Here is a 23282-nt window from a genome sequence, read left to right as displayed (position 1 = left end):
AGAATCTGTAAGGTTTACAACTGATACCTCACCATTAGGCCACTTGATTCTTCTAAAACATTTAAAGACCTGCAAACCCTCCACATCAACGTTAAGATACATTCAATCCAACAAAGTGACTAACCAAAAAAGTACACCTGAAGTCATAATTTAATCCCTGCTTAAAAACTCCCAGCATGCATCCCAAAGATAAAGCCAGTTGAGAGATTGTTAAATGCGTTACCTCCCAGTGCAGGTCAGTTACTGGCCAGTATGTGTAAATAGGGTCCATGGTGAGAGGGTAGAGCCGATGTCAATCACAGAGTTAGCGAGTACAAAAGGCCATAATTGGCGTGGGTCCACCTCATCCCTGCATCCAAGAGCACTGTTGGCCCCGTGGGGCCTTGTGAACCCCCCACCACCCCCAGACTGACCACAATCCATTTATCAGGGACGGGGGCAACTTGGCAGGCCCTACACACACTCGCACACAAATTCACACACATACGACCCAAACAAATATGCTGCGGGGACCGTGGAAGACGCACCATGTTGCAACAAATTTACAACAGGCGCACCATGGAAATGGCCGCGTCAATATGATGACTAATGGTGTAACACGGTGTAGATGACAGAAGTGTGTGACATCACATTACATGTTTAGTTGATGTGAGCATCATCGAAAATGACAGATGCATTTGCTATAGGCACAGGGGAATTTTATATATTATATTATATCTAATTATAATAGTTCAAACAGTTCAGAGTCCAAACATCAAAAAAGTATCAGTTTATTTTTTTTCTTATTTAAAAGAGGTAATAATTAATGCGTTATGGATGTGATAAAAACGGACGCAGGTTTTTAAGAAACAACATAATTCTGTGAATTAAAATGTGCAAACCAGAAGCAATAATACCCTACAAATGGAGAAGGGGTGTTTTTTTATGGACCACAAAAAGTTATTTTATTTACATTTTTTATCAATTTACATTTGGATCCTTATGGATGTGACAATTCTGTTATGGATGTGACAATTCAGTTACCTGACAAAAGACAAATATGCTTTAAAAGCACAAAAAAATGCTATTAAAACTTTGAGACATCACATGGGTATTTAAACCACCGGATATTGACATTTGATCTATCAATATGGTAAAATCCTTTTGTATAACTGGATTTTTTAAATGATGGAATTGTCCATGCCAATTCTCATTTAAATACAGCAAATTCATGGCTTTTTAAGCAGCTTTTAAATCAGGAATTTGTAACTTATTTTTTAACTGTTTGTTAAGTGGCCATATATGCCAGATGTCTGCACGTCCCAGCAGGCCATGTGTTCACCCTCTCTTTAAATGAATGGGAAACCAGGCTGCGAACAGCATGCTGAACAGTAGGCTAATTCCCTGTGTTTAATACAAAAGGACCAATTATATGCTAATCAGCACATCTCAGCACTGCTGCAGCTCCTCATCCTTCAACGGCGGCACAAAATAACATGCTTCTTTATAGGGGCACTGACTTTCTGACTTGTTGGTCTGTAGCTCAATTAAATGCCACTTGTGGCCCAATTTGTCTTCTGAAGGTGTTCCTGTGGCTCAATTTGTTGCGCATGGTGACACAGATAGTACTGGACGCACTGTCATGGAGTCAACTAGGCCACATTCAATAGAGCAAAATGTACGGCATTCGGACACTTTCTGGTCGTCAAAAGTTAGTAAAATATGTCCGAAGTTATGTGATTAACTTGAGGGAAAATTACATCAGGGCTGTTAAATGATTAATCATGATTAATCACATCCAGAATAAAAGTTTGTGTTCACATACTATATGTCTATGAACTCTGCATAGAAATGTTGTATTTATGAACACTCGATACGCATACATGTATATAATAAAAAAAATTATATATCATTTAAATTATATAAAAGCATTAATAAATACATGTATGTGTACGTCTTTATTAATAAAAAATAAATATGCACAGTGGAAACACGTATATTATGTAAACACAAAACTTTTATTCTGGATGTGAACAGTGTTAATTAAGTTACTCTGAAAAAGTAATTAATTAATAGTTACTAATTACATATTAGATAATTTAGATTATAATTAGATAATTAGATTACTGTACAAATTACTTTCTCCAAAAAGTAATTAATTCTTGTTACTTATTACTTTCTATATCTTATATTAACCTTAGTTAAAACCTGTTTACTGTCGAAGCCCTTTTTGAGCCTACACATGAAAACGCATGAAATGCGTAAAATGGCAGAAACTCATGAATTCTTTGGAATACAGAATTACGGTTGGTCTCGTTTAAAAAAAGAAAATTAGTTGATTATTGCAAAAAAATGACACACACACACAATTTTTTTTATAAAAGTATGTTGTTAGGTTTATTGTAAAAAATAAATAAAAATAAGTTTATCTTTTTCTTTGATTAAAAAATACGGTTGCAAAAGGATAACAAAAATCTAAGCACACTCTTTATAAAACAGCATCAATTACTCTCCCTACATAAATTATAAAAAAAAACACCAAATAAATCTGTATTCTAGAGTCTTCGACCTTTCCAATGATATATAGTTTGTCATGATTCGTTTAGAAATGACATGCACAATATTGACCCAAACTTAGGTGTCCCGTATATGGAACAGGTGACAGTTAACAGGCTACGTCATTCAAGGATAGAAACAAAACGACTCTTAATTCATTCATATAAATAATATACAACTACATAAAGTACTCTTATTAACTGACTTGTATTATAAATGTGAGAAAGATACATTATTGCTTCCATTTTAAAGTTTGAATTTTAATGTAAATTCAACTTTTGTATACATAACACATATAAATAGTATTTAGTTCAATTTCGTCTGAAGTAACTGTAATTAAATTACAGAAAAATAAGCATAATCCCATTACTTTTTAAAGGTAAAAGTAATTAAATTACAGTAACTAATTGCTTAGTTGCTAGCTACACCCAACACTGGATGCCAATTGTCACAATTAGCCCTACTGGTTGATCAGCCCTACATCATGCATCCACTATTACCTTTTTTTTTAAAACTTTAGAAAACGTTAAAGAGTAATATACTGTATTTCTATAAAATTGATATATAACTGAATAAGTTTCTAGAACATTCGTTTGATGCCAGCTGCAATCCAAACAATGACATGTTTGTGTTTTTCAAGAATTATTATGATAAATACGACTAGTGTTATGCTGCCAGTGGCCCGAAATAATGAAATGGGCTCCAAAACAAGGCTCTACACTGCGACCATTTACCACATGCGCATCGCGACCGCGTCGCTCCATATTTTCGCGCGTCTACATTTAAAATATCGAACTTGCGCGCGCAGAAGACGCGAAATGTGAATGGCCCTTACGCGCCATTAACCGCTTTGCTTTTTACTTTCGGTTATTTAATGATGTCCTTAGTCTGTGCGAGTGTGCGTGCCTGTTTCATGACGCGTCGTTTGCAGGGGTGTGTGTCTGGCATAACTGACACTTGTTGGACGCATGATAAATGTTTATGTGTGGCGTTTCTTTGAGCCGGCGTTGGACAGCTGAGCTGAAGTATATGATGTCACTTTTGGTGCTAATTAAGAAACGTTTTGTTGCACATGCGTAATTTGCGGTTGGAACATGTCACCACCACTTTTCGGAAGAAATTAGCAAATGATTGTTTAGGGGCATTAACATCTAAAACTCGTGGAAAATGAAATATGCGCCTCTTTCTCACCATGACCCGTAGCTGCACTCAAATTGTAATTAAGGAAGCTGGAAATGATAGGCTATGATAAATATTCCCAACGAGTTCTCACAAAAACAATTTATTAAAGTGCTGTGTATGATCTCCCTATCTTTTGCATTCGAAGGCAAAACACAAAGTTCACACGAGACTTAAGTGCTATTTGATTTTGATTTTGATCGTTTGTGAATCTCAAATCAAATATCATTAATGCATATTTAGTTCTTTAGTATCTTAGTTATTTAGTTTCGGTTTGTATGTATTCTGTGGTGGACAGTATAGTATGATAACGTAAGTCCGTTAAACTTGGCGCAGTGATATGAAACTGTAATGTGGTTGACAGATCTGGAACTACTTTATAGGTACGCCCCAGATAGCACAATCCATCTGTCTTACGTCTATTTGACGTCTGCATTTACATCTGCAATACATAGTTTGCTCATCTGCAATACGTCAAGGAGACGTAGGAACGTCTGTAATACGTCTGTTAAAGATCTGCTGCGTAAAAACATCTGCTAAACATCTTAGAAAGAGCAGCTTTACATCCATTCTAAATCATAAACATCTTACAGACATCTTCTAGAGGTCTATATGACGTCTGACAGCAGATTTCTCTGAGACGTATTGCAGATAAGCAAACTATGCATTTTAGATGTCTTGCAGATGTAAATGCAGACATCTAATAGACGTAAGCCAGATGTATGTGTGCTATCAGGGGCGCTTCATGAAAAAACAATGCACACCCTTAGAATATTTGCCAGCCAATCACAATGGGGCATTCACCAGCTCCCTTGGTATAATCAATAATAACCAATAAGCTTATTTTATCATTTGTGTGCATCTATACAGTGCCAAATTAAAGTCTCTTAAAAAAAAATCTGTCCCCCAATTGTTTTTACTTTGCGCCTAAACTTTTTAATTAAGGAGCACAAGTGCCCCTAAAAATATAATCCCTGCAAACTAAGGATATAAGATACAGAAGAAATTGCAACGGTTAACAAAAATGACAATAAGTAAAATGAATGTTAAAACATCTCCCAGAGGCTGGCCTCACTTTCCACATAAACCTCAATTTTCATGCATGTCCGTCAGACCCGTCAATCACGTTCCAGCACCGAAAAAGCGCCCACAGCTCGCAGAGGAAGTGAGTTGACCGGATCTTAGCTAATCATTAGTTTACTTTTGTTTTTTTGCTAAATCAAACATCATGTCCTACCTTCTTTCATCAGCCTTATTCAGCTGAGGACTCAATTGTTTTAATATGAACTTCCTCGAGTGTTCTCATTAGGAGTAAACTAGCCCCCTGCTATCCAACTAGCCTCACCCCCTCAAAATATCTCCACCCCCAGAGACCCGAAGAGCCTTTCTTAATCAAATGTACATTTACTAGTCGCTCGGCTTGAGACATCTGCCCCAAGCAACCAGTCAATATCGTGGCCCCGGTTCAAAGCAGTCAGTTCATTAGCTGTGTCAGCTTTACAACCAGAAGGTAATGGGTCTGAAAGTGAGCAACGACAATGCGTGGCAAAGCAGGCCTCATTTAATAGTGATTTATCACCAGCCAAAAGCCCTGTTTAACCTTTGGCCAGTGTAGACCTCCCTTCCTCTCTCAAAGGAACTATTGTCAGATCCTCAGGGCATCTGACTGGGTGAATGAGGAAAAGATGAGCTAGTTAAAGTCACATCATTTAGGCCTCTGATACTGTTACTCTAAGAGAAATGTTATAAATTTCTTGTTGTTGAAAACGCATTCATTTTAAAAACTATGTTATGAAGACCCCCACATAAATATCGAATCGCTTTGATACCGTAGTCTCCTATTAAAAGATCATAACTTAAGCGTGCGGTGAAAAGATTGTTCTACTGTATGCACCAATGATGCCCTAAAAGCCTGTCTAGCTTATCTACTCATCAGATTTTGAGACAGAGCCTCGATAGCAGAACTTATAATAACAAAAACTTCCTGACTTTACCAAGCAAGACTTTTGTTTCTGCTTTTCAAAAACAAAAGCATCCAGTTCTGCATGTCTTCTGTTCTAGTGATCTAATGCAGAACGGCCATGTTAAGTGGCCAGATGACAATAGGGCTGTGTGGTGTGGTCCATATGGACTGCATGGGTCTTTGCAAGCCTCCTCACTTTATTAATCGCATGTCCTACCACTGCTTAGTAAACTGTTTTGTTAACAAAGCTTTGGCAGGAAAAGAAAAAAGGGGGTCGGCGTTGAAAATGCGAACAGTTGGTGCGATGTAAAGGCGCTGTCTTCTGCCGAGAGCCCTGTGGTACCCCCCTCTACCCCACCCGCCTCGCCTCCCTCTCTGCCTTCAGTCTACTCCACTCCGCCCCATCCTTACAAGCTGTGGCTTAGTCACACCAGCTGCCTGGACCATTCTTCACTGGTTGGGCTGCCCCCTGTCAGGAACAGAAGCCAGAATTTTCCTCTGTCCCACCTGCTGAAGGGATGGAAGAGGGCGAGTTACGTGAACCCAGATCAGGGGGTCTGGAGATGAAGTGATCAATACAATATTGATATTCTGTCCAGACAATTAGATACGACCATTATAAGGCCATTAACTGCCAGCGTGAGGTGTCAGGCTTGCTAGTTTCTTTTTTTTCAAATATGACTGCTGTCCTTCAGAAACCTCGAATCTCCATATTTCGTGATTTTTACTTTTAGCTATAAATCATATTAGTCACCCTTTATGTTTCCTAATGGGTTTTGCAAATATCTAACCAATAAAAAGTAATAAAAAATGCTTGTCAACTTTATAGCACAACCATTTCAAAAAGTAGTGGTTAGTAGTTTAAAAACGGTGAGTTTGGAAGTACAAGGTTTCAGAAGGACAGCATCGATATATATAGATATAATTTCACACATTTTTTATTATTTCCCTTTAGGGTAATAAAGGCCCAAATTAAGTCAAAATAGGTTCTAAACCCTGATGCTATCAATCCCGTTTGAAGGGATAGTTCAGCCAGAAGTAAATTCTATCATCATTTTATTCATCCTCATGTAGCTCAAAACTGTATATATAGAAGATATTTTGAAAAATGTGTCAGTGGTTTTCTATCCATGCAATGAAAGTCAGTGCGAGTTGTGGGGTTACCAATGTTCTTCAAAATATCTGTTTTGTGTTTTTCAGAAAAAAGAAAATGACATTAGGGGTAAGTAAAGGATTTTTTTTCAGTTCTTTAAGGACCGTTTTGGGTTTTTATGCATTAAAGAACACTTCTTAGGAACCTAAGAAAATAACACAACACAATATTCTCTTTAATGAATCTCTAAAGAACCAAGAAAAGAACTGTATGTGGTGTAAATGATCCGTGAAAAGAAAAAGAAAGCGGATAATTTCATGAAACTACAGTGCTGCAAAAAAAACACAGAAGAATCTTTTTTTCCCAATGTAATCAAATGCGATGTAACAGGCAAAAGTAAGCTAAACCATTCCATGAATTAACCAAATTGTTTATTATTTCAGAATCATGCTGATGCAATCAAACATCCAGTAGACCTACAGATGTTCCATCAGCTGTTCGAGAAATCCAACCCACCAAAGAAAAAATATAAAAGAAAAGAAAACCCCAATGCAATCGAAATGATTGCGCTCCATTTAGACCCTTACAATAATCCTTTTCTGGCCTGACAGAATTTCTTACATTTCAATTTTCTTTGAAGTAGTTTTCGGCACATTTGATGGTGAGCTTCGAAAGCACAGCATTATGGGTGCAAGAATGGGGCTTTTGAAGGTGTTTATAGATTTCAAAGATCTCTCTCTTGTAGAGCACAGATTGTGTGGTCTGATTGGGTCATTCCCTCAAGTGTCACTTGAAAAATCCACAGTATTTGGTCTTATTCCCGATGTTATGCGCGAGCCATGCTAAGACTCTGAGGCATTCGCTTTGTAGCGGAATCTGCTTAGTTTTAGTGAACATACAGAGGTTGTGTGACACAAAGGGCGTCCGCGCACACATTTCCACGCACCCTTTTCAATGAAAAATGTTGGGAAATGTGAAAAACGAAACGACCCATCCGCTAAGCAAACAGAATGAACTAATGGATCAGCCATCTTCTCCTCCCATTCCAATTATCCAGATCCATGTTAAGAATATGGCCACGTTGGTAAACGGCAATGCAAATACAGATAATCCCTCACATACATATACATATCGCATTCACTTAGCCACAGAACCACCCAAGCAGTAAGTACATGACTTGAGACCGCCAGCAGAGAGCAACTACATCCTTCAGGTTTGTACAAGATAATGAGTAATATGTAAATGCCGTGGGAGCTTATGAGATTACCTCATGTTTAATAGTTATTACAGGTGTTAGTAAACCAGAATTAGAAGCCTGGCTAATGCCGCTCCATTCAGACCGCAATTGATCCCTTAATACGGCCGTTTGTGGCTGTGTTTGCTGTCCTGGATGGGACATTGGTTTGGGCTGTGGTGGGTCCACATTGTGTACTCAAGACTTGGGAACAAAAGTTGCTCTCTGTTTACTCATTTTCTGATGCCTTCTCTCTTTCAGTTCCCATATGCACACAGTGACACAAAATGCTTGGAAATAACATTCATTCCAGGAGACGGACATCGTGTTCTCACTTTCTAAGGCTTCATTCAAGTCTGTAAGTATCCTGCTGCTGCTCTCTGACTGTAAACTTCGTGAAAATCTGTTCTCCCGCAAAAGTATCCATGTTGCATTTGTCCTCTTTTTATCTTTTGTTTATTGGAGCCAGTTTTGGCAAGTTAAAGAAGTCATTAAGCTTATCCAGATACAACAAAAGAAAGATTTTGCAATGGCAAACAAGAGTGTTAAATCAAACAGAGATTTGCCAAAGAGGCTTTGGCGAGTTGGTGAGGTCCATACCAATTTAGAGATTTCAATGCTGTCTTTCTTACTCCTGGGAAACTCATTGGACTTGTTTGAAGAGGACAAAAGCACCACAAATATGAAGAAAACACTTTAAGTAAACTTCAGCATCACATTCCTCAAAGTAAGACCCGAAATCTGTGTCTGCAAACTCTGTCTGCAACTGGTTGTGAATATCTTTACTTAACTGGCAAAGATTATACTCAAATCTTGTAAAAAAGGATATATGAAAAATTCAAAGAATATTTAGCTCATATATGTTTTTACCTGCTCCAATTTGCAATTTTGCAGATTCAAGTCACAGACTGACCATATGACTTTTTTCAAGTGTGAACTGTAATACACAACTGTGCTTTTTCTTAATTAAATGTTATTTTGTTTAGTTATCTTATTATCCCACTAATGGACATTTGTGACCATTTAAAATTTAAGAATCTATAGGATAAATATGTAAAGGATTAATGAATAAATTTGTTAGAATTAAAATAAATATGAGTATAATGTCACATGAAGCAGTAGCATCAGTGAGCGAGAAACTTTAGCTAAAATAATTTTAAACAAAATATATCAAATATTTGTATAATTATTATTTATTATTATATACATATGAAATTACACATTATTTGCATATAATTATTGTGATTTTGTCACATTGCAGGAACCGCTGAGAAATTGCACAAAGGCTTAGAGAAGCTGACGATGACAAGCTTTTAAAATTACATTCACTCATACATGTATACATTTACTTTCTTTTGAACACATATAAGCCCTAAAATCTTGATGTTTCCTAAAAATGTATTCCCATCTAGCATTTCCTCAGCTATTATACAAAACTTTATATCATGTAAGTGAGAATGAGGTATGTATTATTCACATCCATGTGAGCATAATTAGTGTGAAAATGCATTGCAAATTCATGGGAAAGCCCACCTAAATAGTCTAACGTGTCATAAGAATTATGAATGGAAATGAGTTTCTCTGTAGGGTCCGCGCTCTGTAGACACATCGCCCTCTGCTGGCGACAAAAGAATATTCATCTGTGGATGTGCCTTGCGACAACTTTGGCCGTAGTTAAAACCAACTTTATTTTGCACAAGTGTATTGCTGTTTTAGAATTAGTTTTATACTTTTTTTTATATTTGATATGTTAAGTATTATTTTAAAGAGAGCATTTATATATAAAAAATGATATCCTTAATAATGAAAGAAAAAAGCGCAAAAAATACAACACCTATCAATGTGAACTAATAATAACAAAAGTTAGCGCCAAATTAAGATTTTAATTGTAGCGTAACCGCGCTATTTATTACGCGCGTGAAAACATTTAGCGTTTTAGATTCAAGATTCAAAAGCGTTATAAAAACACAGAAACATTAAATAGACTCATTTTCATACATTCAAATTAAAAGTATGATATATAAAAAGTTGGCTTATATATAAATATACTTATACATATATGAACAGAAATATAAAAGAAGCCTACTACGTAAAAAGTGACACGATCCGCTGTCACGAAACGCTAAACATCGTAACTTTTATAATTTTCACCACCGCGTCGTTCCGCAACCTAAGATAAATTACGTCGTGAATTTAAACGTTACATCGGTTTCTTGTGTTCGTCTTGTTCTAAAAGCAGCCAACAACACAATCTCGGTCATTGTGACACGGCACTGTTCCGCTCTCCAAAAGACCAAAAACGATGGGAACTCAAACCCGCGGCATTAGTTTGGAGGTGGCACCTATTTGCTGCTCATAAAAACAATATTTAGCTTGTGCTTGAGCGTTACCTCGCTGAATAGACCCTATTCATGTGAGGTTAGAGTGTAGCGTGGGTCCTGTGAGGAGGTAGCGTGGGTCTGTCAGGGCTTCAGGGGACACGGAGAATAGGGACCCGCCAGAGTGTCTTGCTTGGGTTCGAACCGCGGCGATTTAACTGCATAATCGGATTGAAAGTGAGCCGCGGAATTTATGTCAGTTCACATTTCATCAAACGGCGAGTGTGAATTGGAGTCGACAGAACAGAGGGTTAATCCAGAACTAAAGCCAAAATAATTAGGGGCCCCCATCTAATCTCCTGCTCATTCTAACACCCTTGAATGACATTAAAATATGGGCAACGCTTGCTGTTGGCAGTCAAATGTGTATTCCAACTTTAAATTGGCCAATCAAAGGCCGTTTTTTACTACATGGAAAAGAAGAGGTTTGTCCTTGGGTCAATGGGGTTGTCGGGTATATATATTATATATATTAAGTTCTTTGACACACACAATTGGTTTTGTGCACAGAAGAGCAAAATCCACATACTTTTGTACTGTTTGTACATGCATGACGGGAAATTCTATCTGAACATGTTTTACATAAAAAGAACGTGCACATTATGGCAAATGAAAATGTTGTAATAGTTCATAAGAACAAGCAAATGCATCCATACACTTTTGGGCCTAATTTTTATACTTGGAACAGAGTGCAAATAACTTTTGCTTTCAAGTAGTTACCACTAAAAGTAAAAAAATCCTGACTATGGCCACCACCCAAAACACTTTATTTCTGGAATGTGAAGCATTTGTTGCAATGCATTGAGTGTAACAATGAACAACCACATTTAACAGCATTTATAATATTTATTATTTAATTAATTGGCTATAATATTATTTCAAACATATTGAAATGTATATATGTATAGTAATCGAAATTCTCTTCTAAGATTAATACACCCTATTGTAAAGTGTTTCCGAGATACTTTATATCATTATCGAAGACCAAACAGTTAAAAAGTAATACTAAGATTTTAAATATTTAACCTTACATGGTCAGTGTTTTGGTCAGAAGTGAGTTTCTTTATGTAAACATGCCATAAAGTGTATATTTGTCTGTCTGTGTCTGGGAGAGCTGAGAACCAGGAAGTCAGCCCAGGTTAGGAATGTCAGACAGGAAGTCCTCCCTGTGTTTGGTGGACTACTTCTAAAATAGACTTCCTGTTCTCTACGGCTCTGATTGGTAGGATAGTGGTTTATTAAGGGGAGGGTGACCACAAGATGCACAGCTGCGTAACACTTATCTGATGATGTCTAAGTCTATAGCTGTACGGAAGCACCACAGTGTTCCCTTAGCAAGACAAATACATGCATAATTTGTGCATTAAAGCTATAGATATAGGTACCTCATTTACATCAAGCTCGTGGCTTCTGTCACAAGGCAATGCACATAAAGGCTACTTTCTAAATGCACTGGGTTTGAATAAAATCCTGCACACGCCTTTATGTCGATGGCATACATCTCCACCCTTTCTAGAGGCAGTTACGTCAACAGAAATCCCAGTCCAGAAGGAAATATTATCATTGGCAGATCCGCTAAGTAAGCATGTCAAGGTCTTCTGGCTATAATGGTGATTAAAAAGGCAAAAAGGTCTAGTTGTATTGCTATTTTAGTACATACAGATGTGAATGAGGAAATATCCTCAAATCTGTCCTCAGAAGCCTCCCAAACTGACAGTAACCATGGAGCAGCTACTCATTATCGAAAAAGAAACCTTCAGGGACTTTGACAAAGATCAGTTATATAATTATATAAGTCTTGCAAATGATTTAAAACACGACCTATTTGTATAATGTAACAATCTAACAAACTAACAAAAATATAAACACATCATTGCGCACAGAGGTTTGCATACTACTTTTGAAGTTACTTACATTTATGTGGGTGTGTGTTTGGTAGAGGGAACTAGAAAGTTGTAAATACAGACATGGTGTAAGTTCCAGGCCACTACACTTACACAAATAAACACAATCGTTGGGGGTCTCTTGTCTAAGATTCCTCTCATGTTTGTTCTACAGCCAGCAGCTGTGAATGGTCAAGGGGCTTCAGCAAGACGATTCGAGAACAATACAAATCATCATAAACCATCTACAGCACCATCAATGAACTAATGTAAACCCTTATAAAAGAGAGAGCTCCATCCAGAGCACTGCCTCAGACAACGTGTTGTTTCTGTAAGACATCGCAAGACATTGGTACGAACATTCTGGGAAGATATAAATCAACACATCTACCACCGACCAACTGACGTAGATCCATACAAACCCTTTGAATAATCTTAGCACTTCCTCAAGCACTTTATGATTTCTTTTAGACACACATATATAACTCCAGCAGACACAGAGAGGCACTGTTTCACATGAAGGCCACCCCCACACTTACTGCTCACCATCTGGATCATTTAAAAGGGCGGAGTGCCCGCTTTCCCTGTGTCCCTATTGCTTTCTCTCTCTCTCTCTTTCCTTTCCTCCCGTCCCTTCCTGCCGGCCTCCGAGCAGAGGATGTGTTTGGGAGTGTGAGAGAGGAAGGTTGGCGTTGAAGTGGGTATGTACCATCTCCTTTCTTTCTTCTCGTTTCTACATTTCTCTGCTAATTTCACCATCTGGCGACAGTGAGCAGGCCCTCCGGGCAGGGCAGTGTCTAAGTGGCGGAACGGTGGACAGTTGAACAATAAGGCTAAATGTCAGACGGAGACAGGAATGGCTGTGACAATCATGAAGGTACGCATCGTTTCTTATTAATGCCTGTTCGCATGCAATGGTAGAAAGAATGAAAGAAACAAAGAGAAGTGTAATGTAAGTAATTAAATAAAGCATGCCAGTGAACAGTATATTTATTTCTGTGGGTGCCCTAAACAATTGACCCCTTCTGCCATAATCACACACTACTAATTGTTATAAGAAAAACAGCAACGGTAACCGGCATTTCATAAGCGTGCACACAACGCAGCAAGGGAATCTAAAACAGATGCAGAAGTAGACTCAAATAGAGCACAAATAGCTCCAAAAACTAAAATGGCATTCAGAAAGTGATTGTGCGCAATAACGTAATAAACTTTAAAAACAGATCTTTCTTACAGTACCTGTTACCATGAAAATGTGACATGAACACATTGTAGGTGTAAGCACTAGATACTGTAGAAACCATTACACAAGGCTCAAATGATGCCGACATTGCTTTAAATGCTGTTTCTTAGCAACATATTACATGTTTTCTGCAAGACCTCAAGCTTGTATGCCCCCAATTCTGAAACTTTAGACTCAAAAACACTAAGCAGCAGTTGACTACTCTTCATAGTCTTTAACTGGTTTAAATGATAGTCCCATGACCAGCAAGAAAAAGACTTCGACTATGGAAAGGCTCTCAAATAAAGCATGCATTCTTTGCACTGATTTGGTAAACACTGCAGCATAACCTAATAACACTGGAGCTGCAAAACTGGCCAATTCACATTGGACTTCTCTGTTACGGGTGGAGTCCATTTCAGCTAAAGTAGCAATATTGAGTCATTATTACCCTTTTTAATAACAGATACCCCTGTCCCAGTGGAGGTGTGGCCTGAGCTGGAGAGAGCCGAGTGTTTGGCTCGGGGTGCTGCGCTGAAATGGGCCTCAGGTGTCTTTTGTCGGCCAGAGCATCTGGAAAGACTCGGACAATACAGGAAAAGGGAAAGTCAACGGACTGCTTCGATTCATTCTAGATTGAAGGTAGATAGTGATTATTTCATTACGTACAAAGCCACTATACACTTACTGTATGTCATAGCTTTAGCCATAAACGTCATTCGCTCAGTCTTTTGCTCGTGTCACTTGCTCAGTCTTATTTTTTCATAAGTCAGTTGTACAGTCGTATCTGGAAGGTGTTGACTGGGGTCTCGGTCAACTGCGGGAGGCACGAGAGGAGCTGAGCGAAGCATCTCATGACTTGCACAAGGCAAAACTGGAGTCTAGGAAAAACTCTGAAGAGGTCACCGTACTAGAGACGCTTCGGGAAATGTCCATCAGTCACCGCCAGCTCCTTGCTGCCGTGAGCAACTTGCCACGCCTCTATAAAGGTTAGTGATTTATCTTCCTAATCATTTTTTACCTTTATTTCCAGTACATTTTCCCCATCAATGAAGCATTCGTGTCTGCCTGCTTGTGTTTTCTTGACCTAAGTCCCTCAATATTTTGCCCTAATTTGTACCAGTGCAGAGTATGGTGCTCGAGACAGAGAGGCTAGTGGAGTCTCGGAGGCTCTTGGAGGCTCATGCTCGCCTAATGGAACTAGAGCGCTGGCAGGATGAGGTGCTGCTACAGCTCCAGGTACCCAGGGAAACCTTAGGAACGGGACTAACCTCTGAGGATAAAGAGCTGGTGCGGAATTATTTCTCCGGTGTTGGACGCATGGTGGACGCCCTTGCCAAGGAGCTTTGGGCAGTGGTGGGGAGCGGGTTGTCGCTCTCTCGTCAAAACCCCACTCCTTTTGTGTCAGCTGTGCGTATAGTGGAGCGCGAAGAAGCGTTAGATGAATTCTTTCTGGAGGAACGAAGGTCAGCATCGGGACACAGCAGACCCATGCCCCCTGGGAGACCAAGATGCTGGAGAGAACGTTTTTTCAAGGTTTGATCATGAATGCTAGGTTTTCTGTTGACACAAGTGTTGTCAACTTTTCAAATTGTGCAAAGGCTTGTAGATGTCAATTGACCTAATCTGTACCTGTTCGTCTAATTCTTGGCCAGGTGATGGAGGAGGCAGTGTCAGCCCGTTTCCGTAGCATTTCCTACTTGCACACCCGAGGGCCAGGGCTTGCTAGTCACTTGTCTGCACTACAGCATGGCATTATGGGAGACCTCGCTACAGTGCGCCATCTTTTGGAACAGTGTGGTCCACCTCACTATCGTCTAACGAGAGCTTACCTGCGCTCCTGCCACCAGTTCCTGCAGGCACACCTTGGGCTTGTCACTGGATGGGAGCTGGAAAGCGGGGAAATCTTTGCTGTCCTTAACTGGGTTTTGCACATTTACACCAGGTACCTTAAGCAAGCATTTGCATCTTTAATTGGTGTATCGCTAATCTTAAAGTCATGCACATGAGAATGTGTTCTTTAAGCTCAGAGATGATGGGTGATCCAGAACTTGTGGCTGAGCTCGACATCAAGGACCTAGGACCTCTCATATCTCAGGAAGGTCTCGAGCAGCTACAGAATAAATACGTCCAAAAAGTTCGCGTAAGACACTAATAACATTTATATTGTTCTGTCTGGATTAACAGTCCAAGCTTTTTAAAAAAAAAGAGTGATTATGTTTTTTTGTAGAAGAGTGTCTCAGAATGGATGCAAAAGGCTCTTGAGGTGGAACTGACAGACTGGCAGAGGGACCAGGAACCTGACATTGACCATGAGGGCTGCTTTCACACCAGTTTTCCAACCATTATCACTCAGGTGCTTTAACCACAACTGTTGCTATAGTATTTCATACGAGAATGATGTTTCTGTACATAAGAATTCATATGCTATGTATATAAACAAACTAATCTTGGGTTGTTAGATGCTAGAGGAAAATGCACGAGTGGCCGTAATGATAAGTGAAGCTCTGCGGAATCAGACAATCCAAATGGGTCTCTATGAGATGGAGAACCTCCTTAGCAGGTGTGTGTTCCTAACAAAACTAATGTAGCAGCAATGACAATCGATGAAATGCTAACTATTTGCACCTATCTCTCTACAGATTTCGAGATGCAATCATTGAATTCGGAAAGGAGCATCACAAGGATCCAACGACAAACAGTAACAAGTTCTACCTCCACTATCTGCTGGCCTGCATCAGCAACTGCATCATCCTCAAGTGAGATGGTGTACAAGTATCTTCTGACAGTATGTCTGTGTTTACGTGTTGTTTGTTTGAAAGAAATCCGCCGTTCAAACTAATGTTTGTGTTTGCCAGATAATGTATGATTGGAAGGTTGACATTGAAATTTCTGATTTGCACGCACATTTAGAACCTCCACTGAAAGTCTGCAGCAGCAGTTGTTTTCCTTCCCTTCAAACCGGATGTCACGTATCCCACCTGGGCCTCTGACAGGCCTGGACCGTGCTGTGAGAAAGGCTTGTCGCCTAGTCATGGACCATCTACTGTCTGAGTTGCAGCCGCACTTACAAGGGCTCCTGTCTCGTGCCTGGCTGGACCAGGATGATGCAACCCGAGAAATGTGTGGGGTTCTGGAACATCACTGTGAACTGTACAACAGGGTGCATCAGCCTTGTCGACAGGTTAGCGTTTATATCATAAGGACTCACACAATAAAATAGAAGATGAATGACTAGGTTTACATGCACAAGGATGTTCAAATAATTGGCTAAACAGAAGGTTGACATATGTCTGTATTAGTGCTTAGAATTTGGGAATAATTCAAAATATAAACATGAATTTAAACGTGATCAACATCAGCATATCAAGTGTCATGCGACCTATGTCATCCATAGAGACTAATGGAAGAATGTCAGTGGCTAACTGTCGTTGAGTATATACGTGCACTGATGCAGAAGAGACTTGTCTGCCGAAGCGACGATGAGCGATGCCAACTGGCCCAACGCTTAGCACAGGATGCTCATCAGCTACGAGAGCACTTTCAAAGCACGGTGAGAAGCAATTTACATCTTTCAAGTGACATTTTTATTGGTAGATGATTTTTAAGTTTGTTCTCTACTGTTTTCAAATTTGAAGGAGATTGACGGAACGACAGGTGAAGTAACTACCACCGCTTTGATACTTGCGCTGGCTGAATTATTGAATGTGAAAGATCCAGGGATGCTGACACTGGAAATTTCTGGATTGGTAACCAAGTACCCTGATATTTGGTGAGAATTCACATGCTCATTTCCTCAAACTATTTTTTTACATGTTGAAAGATGTAAGTAACTTAATACAGTTGGTCCCTGCAGCGAGGAGCATGTCTCGGTGCTGTTGGACATAAGAGGGGACGTCTCCAAAGACGTTCGGGGGTCTGTACTACATTTCCTAGAGCAGAGTGCCCCACCTTTACCATCAGGATACCGCCCAATCTTCACAGAAATACTTGTGCCCTCTTCTAAGACACAGTTTTGTCTGCCTACTGCAAAGTGTACTTGACAAGCATTCAGAGAAATTGCCAATTGCATCCGTCTTGTTGAACAGGAAAATGACCATCAATTCCTATGTACTCAATGCAACAGCCTTTATATTTTCTGTCCTGTGCCTTATATTAGTAAACTATACTGAAGCAAAATATTTACATTTATGGACTTGCCAAATCCTTTCTTACAAAACATCTACAAGTAAGTAATCCAAATATGTGCCTAAAATGTAATAGTAAGCCAGACCAAACAACTGAAGAAGTAAACTTATTCAAAAATCATATTTTGATTATATTTGTGCATATAGTACTTTGTCTTTTGATAGGGGGCTTGACAGTGTAAATCATCATGTACTTTCAATATATGGAAAACAACAAATTTTCTAATTTTCAAGTAAATTATCACTCCTTGTGAGAAAATTGCAAATAATTTTAGGCTAATGTAAAGAATTGAATGTATTGCAATGTTACAGTATTGTTACCAAACATAACAAGCCCAATGATATTTTGCTGGATGTCTGTGTATGACTCATCAGAACTTGTATATTGTGCTGCACTATGTATATTGTGGTTGACTATTATTAGACAATAAAATAAAAAGTAACTGTTGAAATGTAAACATTAATAGATGAAAGGGTATATTGAGTGCCGTATTACCATACATCAACATATTTGTAAAGATATACACGTAACATTTTCTCTTTATTGACTCTTTACAATGTTATCATAATATGCAAAGTGCCAAACGCATCTATGGTAAAGAAAAAATATGATAATACCAGACAAACCATCTACATTTCTGGTAGTAACATAAACAAGGACAACATACCTTAATTTGATACCTTAACTTTGCCTGGGATACAATCTTTTTGTTAAGTGATTACAGATTCACAACATTTTACACAAAATGAGGAGCAAGTGCAGTTCCCAGTAGTGGTCACGTGATCTCGAAGGCGTGTGTTGTGCGCGACAAAACATGGCTGCGCCCTGAGAGATCATGTTGGATTAATCTGTTTGTGAACCGTCGCACATTAGTAGTACAAAATACATTGATATACAGGTTTATTCGTTTAAAACAGAGGGAGTTATGAAGACGTTTTGCGGTCGTGCGAATGCAACAACCGGGGCGCTAGATTGGGTCGAGGAGAGCGAGGAATATGATTATCATCAAGAGATTGCGAGGTGCGTAAATCTGTCAGAGAACCTCATGTTATGTCATGTGCATTTACAACGACCGATCTCTTCAGGATTAATAAAAATAACAAAAGATATATAAATAAATGTGTTGAAATGCTTGGCCATTGCTTGCTATTGTTGTTATGCACGTGGACACGGATCAGATTGTGTGTGGTCATCATGTAGACTTCATTTAATAGAGATTGTGCTATCCTGTCATGGGATATGAGTTACATTTATTCAGTATATCCTGATAACTGTTCCTTTGTATGTTTGTAAGGTCATGCTATGCAGATATGCTTCATGACAAAGACCGGGTGAGTTTTGTTGCTCTTACATACACATACCAAAACCTTTTTCACAACCCCTGAACTATCCAACTATTTTATGCCATAAATCCTATCTTTTAGTTTTTATGCAACCAATTGCTATTCTTTACCTACCCTATATGCAAGCTGACAGTGTGTAGTAAATAAGATGAGTTACAGTAAATGTTTTCCTCATTATTATTTATTCATGCTCAATAAATATGATTTTGCATTCTGTTCATGGAAAAGTTCATAAAACAAATCATAATGTTATGATCCTCATATCATCCTAGATGTGTATGGCATCTTCAGTTGTACACAAATATTCGATCAAAATGCAGTCATGATATTTTCTTGCATAATTGGAAATATAGTTATTAAAAGTTGTATCATTAGTCTTACACATCGAGTAAGACCCATTTTGAGTGCAAATGTAACTGGACACAAAACATGTTGAGTGCATATTAGGTCATATTAGGTCACAGTGTATATTTTCTCTAAAATGAACCATGACATAATTCGCTTATGTTACCACAGCACAGTCACACCCCTGGTTTCTATAATCATAAAAAAAGTTATGGTTTGCATCTCCTGATTCACTTTATTTTTACTTTTTAGAATGAGAAATACTTCCAGGGTATCCGGGCAGCGGTGAGCAGAGTGAAGGCACGGGGGGAACGGGTGGTGGTTCTGGACATCGGCGCGGGCACTGGTCTGCTTTCCATGATGGCAATGACTGCTGGAGCCGACTTCTGCTATGCCATAGAGGTACTCGTGTGATGAATAGTGAACTACGGTTGGTATTATTTTTGTGATTTATTTCTGATAATAGTTCTTATACACAGGTGTTTAAGCCCATGGCACAAGCGGCTGTTCGCATTGTGGAGAGGAACGGATTCTCAGACAAAATCAAAGTCATCAACAAACACTCCACTGAGGTTACCGTCGGTCCAGGTGAGACAACCTACAACACTCTCATGCGTCTAATACAGACCTGAATATTTGAATCGAAAAGTTCTTTATTTGCAGATGGAGACATGCATGAGCGAGCGAACATTCTTGTCACCGAACTCTTCGACACCGAGCTGATTGGTGAAGGAGCATTGCCGAGCTATGAGCATGCGCACATGCACCTGGTCCAGGTATGCACATTTTGTAAAAGCTTTGATGTTTCAAAATTGTGTATTATGTTGTAAGTGTTCAACGGATCTGCTCTCTCCAACGCAGGTGGGTTGTGAGGCCGTGCCACATCGTGCCACAATTTATGCCCAATTGGTGGAGTCTGACATGCTTTGGAAATGGTCACAAATTCAGCCTATAGAGGTGGACGGACACAGACTGCAGCCTCCTCCATCTGTAGTAAAGTGTGCGGGAGTGCCCTCCGTCTGTGACATTCAACTTAGCCAGGTGTCCCCAAGATCATTCACGCCCCTTGGACCCATCTGCACCATGTTCCGTGTCGATTTCAGCAAGCCGGTCAGCAGTGCTGCCGGCTCCTACACAGCACAATTCAAAGCCCAGTCGAGCGGAAGAGCGCAGGTGGTCTTATCCTGGTGGGACATCGACATGGACCCTGATGGCAACATTGTGTGCACAATGGCCCCCAGCTGGGCCTGTTCTAAACCTCAGTCTTACCCTGTAAGTAATGCTCCTTAGCTGATAGTAATGTCATTTTGTACTAAATGCACTTAATGAGTGTTTTGTGATGTACAGTGGAGGGACCACTGGATGCAAAGTGTCTATTTCCTTCCTGCTGAGAAGAATGTGGCAAAGGAGGAAGAAACCAGTTTAACAGTTTCCCACGATGACTACAGTCTCTGGTACAGCCTGACAGACAGGTAAAGTCTCCATTTTGGTTTCATGAGCTATCGATGTTTGCGAAGTTTCCACCCCATCAAGTATGCAACTTGAAATGAACTAAATTTATGTCTTAAGTCAGCAAAGTGATACCAAAGTGACATCTTTCCGGCCGTGCTGTACCTGTCAGGCCCACTTGGTCTGGACGAGGCCTCGCTTTGGAGAACTGAACGATGAGCAGAGAACTGAGAGTTACGTGAACGCACTACGCAATGTGAGTTGAAGTGATAGAATCAAGCTTTCTGATTGGATGTTATAAATGATTGAGAAGCGCTCACCGCACGTGCATGTGTCCTTGCAGATTCTGAAACCAGACAGTGTTTGTTTATCAGTCAGTGATGGAAGCCTGTTACCCATCTTTGCACATCTGCTTGGAGCTAGGAAGGTATCTACAGTATTTTATTTTATTCGCATCTTCCTTTATTCCACCCATTAAAAAATCCACAATAAATGAATACTTCACTTTATTTACCTATTCAGGTGTTTAGTTTGGAAAACTCCGGAATGGCAAGACGATTGATTGATCAGGTAAAGTTTAGACATCGACGTCGCTAAAAGTGCATCTGCATAAATTCATTTCCATGTTCCCTGATAAAACCCAAAATGACATGTTTGTGCTATTTTTACACATTACGTATCACTTTGAAATATCATTGCTGTTCTTCCAAAATCTTGGATATCCACTTTTTTTTAGGAATTGGAAAAAACACTGTACTTTTAAATGATTAAATACTGTACATTTTGATAAATTTATTGGTTAGATATTTGCAAAACTCGAACATTAATTGGGACTTATAATAGTGATAAAAACCACATCATATGGAGAAGGACAGCAGCGATATTGTGTGTTAAATAAAAGGGACAGCACAAAAGTAACACAAAATGTGTTGTACACCTATGCATTGACGCAGGTGCTGCAAGCAAATTCACTGAAGCATGCAGTGCAGATACTGGGAATCCGACCTGAGCAACTCTCTTTAAATGACTTGGAAGGAAATCAGGTACAAAAAACTAAAACTTTTTCCACTCTTAATTTCTTTGAAGCCACGATTGTCTTATGATCTTATGTTTTGTGTCTTTTTCAGATATCAGTGCTGATGGCCGAGCCGTACTTCAGCACCAGTCTGCTTCCCTGGCATTCACTGTACTTCTGGTACTGCCGCACTGCCGTGGCACAGCTCCTCCACCCAAATGCAACTATACTGCCCTCTGCTGGCACACTTTACATAGTTGCTGTTGAATTCCAGGTAAGTTATTTCTTTTACATTACATTAAATTATCGAAATGATTGTAATTCTGGATTTAAATGTTTTGAATTCTTTAAACTCTCAGGATCTGTGGAGAATAAGAGCTCCCTGTGGTACCTGTGAGGGTTTTGATGTCAGTCCCATGGACGAGATGATTCAGGTACAAGCTCTTCTTCTTCAGACCTACATTTATTCATGGTTTTTGGGGCAAACAGGAATGAGCCTTCCCATTTCAGCTTTATAAATTTTGCTTGAATGCTAAAACAGTAATGAAATTGTAATGATCCACCCTTAGCGATCTTTGGATTTCCGTGAGTCTTGGGAGGCAGAACCACACCCCCTTTGGGAATACCCTTGTCGTGCCCTTGCCAAGCCACGTCCGGTCATGACATTTGACTTCACGCAATGTGTTCCAGAGCAACCGATCAACAAACAGGGAACCGTGCCATTCACAAGGTAATATTAACACAATAATTGACATAAATAAGCTTGTTTAGAAGTTATATTAACTTAGGATGTTGCAGGAGAGGATGTTGCCATGGTGTTGTTCTCTGGATGGAGTATCAGCTGACGGATGACATTACTGTAAACATGGGCCTAACCAAACCAGTCAATGAAGAGGTACTTGTTAAATATTGTTATATTGTCTATAAATCAAAAAGTCTCGTAGAAACTAATGTTCTGTCATTCTGGGATGATGTAGTAAATCTGACTGTCTCGTGTGCTTTTATCAGGGGGCTTGTGAATGGAACCCACATCGAAAACAAGGAGTCTTTTTCTTTAGATCTGCGGATGAAATTTCTGGGGACGAAAGGGAATATCTTTCATACAGTTTAACCTTTGAACCTAATATCGGTGACATCAAAATGGACTTTTCCGTCATCAGGCCTTGACCAATAGACTCTAGTCAACTGTCATAAGTTTACATTTGGTTTTTAACGATTATCCAAAGAATTTCAAATACGGTGATCTTTTTTCCGTAGCTGACTGCTGTTTTTATCCTCGCTGTAATATTCCTTTATCTACAGTTATAGACCTCTAGTAAGCTTAACACGGTTTGCAGTGCGAACAGATTGAAGTTATTACATTGTATGTGCTTACATTCATACTCATAGTTTAGTATATGAAAGCAGTGGTGTGTTAAGTAGCTATAAACATGAAATATGTACTCTTGCAGTGTC

The 23282-nt window shown here is 39.2% G+C and overlaps 2 protein-coding genes and 1 long non-coding RNA gene across 5 annotated transcripts; all 3 read left to right on the top strand.

Annotated features, from left to right (window-relative positions):
- Window positions 1–4791: 4791 nt before the first annotated feature.
- LOC130413843 (uncharacterized) lies at window positions 4792–7282 on the top strand. Its single transcript, XR_008905543.1, has 3 exons — window positions 4792–4879; window positions 6878–6899; window positions 7214–7282. It is a non-coding gene; the product is annotated as an uncharacterized LOC130413843 (long non-coding RNA).
- Window positions 7283–12561: 5279 nt separating this feature from the next.
- On the top strand, window positions 12562–18062 carry exoc3l1 (exocyst complex component 3-like 1). Of its 3 annotated transcripts, XM_056740069.1 has the most exons (15): window positions 12562–12617; window positions 12737–12966; window positions 13035–13142; window positions 13954–14129; window positions 14257–14476; window positions 14611–15023; window positions 15143–15432; window positions 15513–15630; window positions 15718–15843; window positions 15950–16050; window positions 16130–16246; window positions 16401–16671; window positions 16885–17040; window positions 17126–17259; window positions 17344–18062. In XM_056740069.1, exons 3-15 carry the CDS (start codon window positions 13103–13105, stop codon window positions 17528–17530), a joined length of 2349 nt encoding a protein of 782 aa, XP_056596047.1. In that variant the 5' UTR covers window positions 12562–12617; window positions 12737–12966; window positions 13035–13102; the 3' UTR covers window positions 17531–18062. The 3 variants fall into 3 exon arrangements, with proteins under 3 accessions (XP_056596047.1, XP_056596048.1, XP_056596049.1); XM_056740070.1 differs by lacking the exons at window positions 12562–12617; window positions 12737–12966 and having other exon boundaries at window positions 12977–13142; XM_056740071.1 differs by lacking the exons at window positions 12562–12617; window positions 12737–12966; window positions 13035–13142 and having other exon boundaries at window positions 14022–14129; window positions 14261–14476.
- Window positions 18063–18483: 421 nt separating this feature from the next.
- Window positions 18484–23197, top strand: prmt7 (protein arginine methyltransferase 7). Its single transcript, XM_056740528.1, has 16 exons — window positions 18484–18695; window positions 18970–19006; window positions 19616–19765; window positions 19843–19951; window positions 20027–20139; window positions 20225–20635; window positions 20711–20835; window positions 20933–21068; window positions 21156–21239; window positions 21335–21382; window positions 21766–21855; window positions 21940–22101; window positions 22187–22261; window positions 22397–22557; window positions 22626–22722; window positions 22836–23197. Exons 1-16 carry the CDS (start codon window positions 18601–18603, stop codon window positions 22992–22994), a joined length of 2052 nt encoding a protein of 683 aa, XP_056596506.1. The 5' UTR covers window positions 18484–18600; the 3' UTR covers window positions 22995–23197.
- The last annotated feature ends 85 nt before the right edge of the window (window positions 23198–23282 follow it).

This window comes from Triplophysa dalaica, chromosome 24 (genome assembly GCF_015846415.1).
Source record: "Triplophysa dalaica isolate WHDGS20190420 chromosome 24, ASM1584641v1, whole genome shotgun sequence".
Classification (NCBI taxonomy): Eukaryota; Metazoa; Chordata; class Actinopteri; order Cypriniformes; family Nemacheilidae; genus Triplophysa; species Triplophysa dalaica.
Note: the sequence above shows the minus strand (reverse complement) of the source record. Positions and strands in the feature narration are given on the sequence as shown.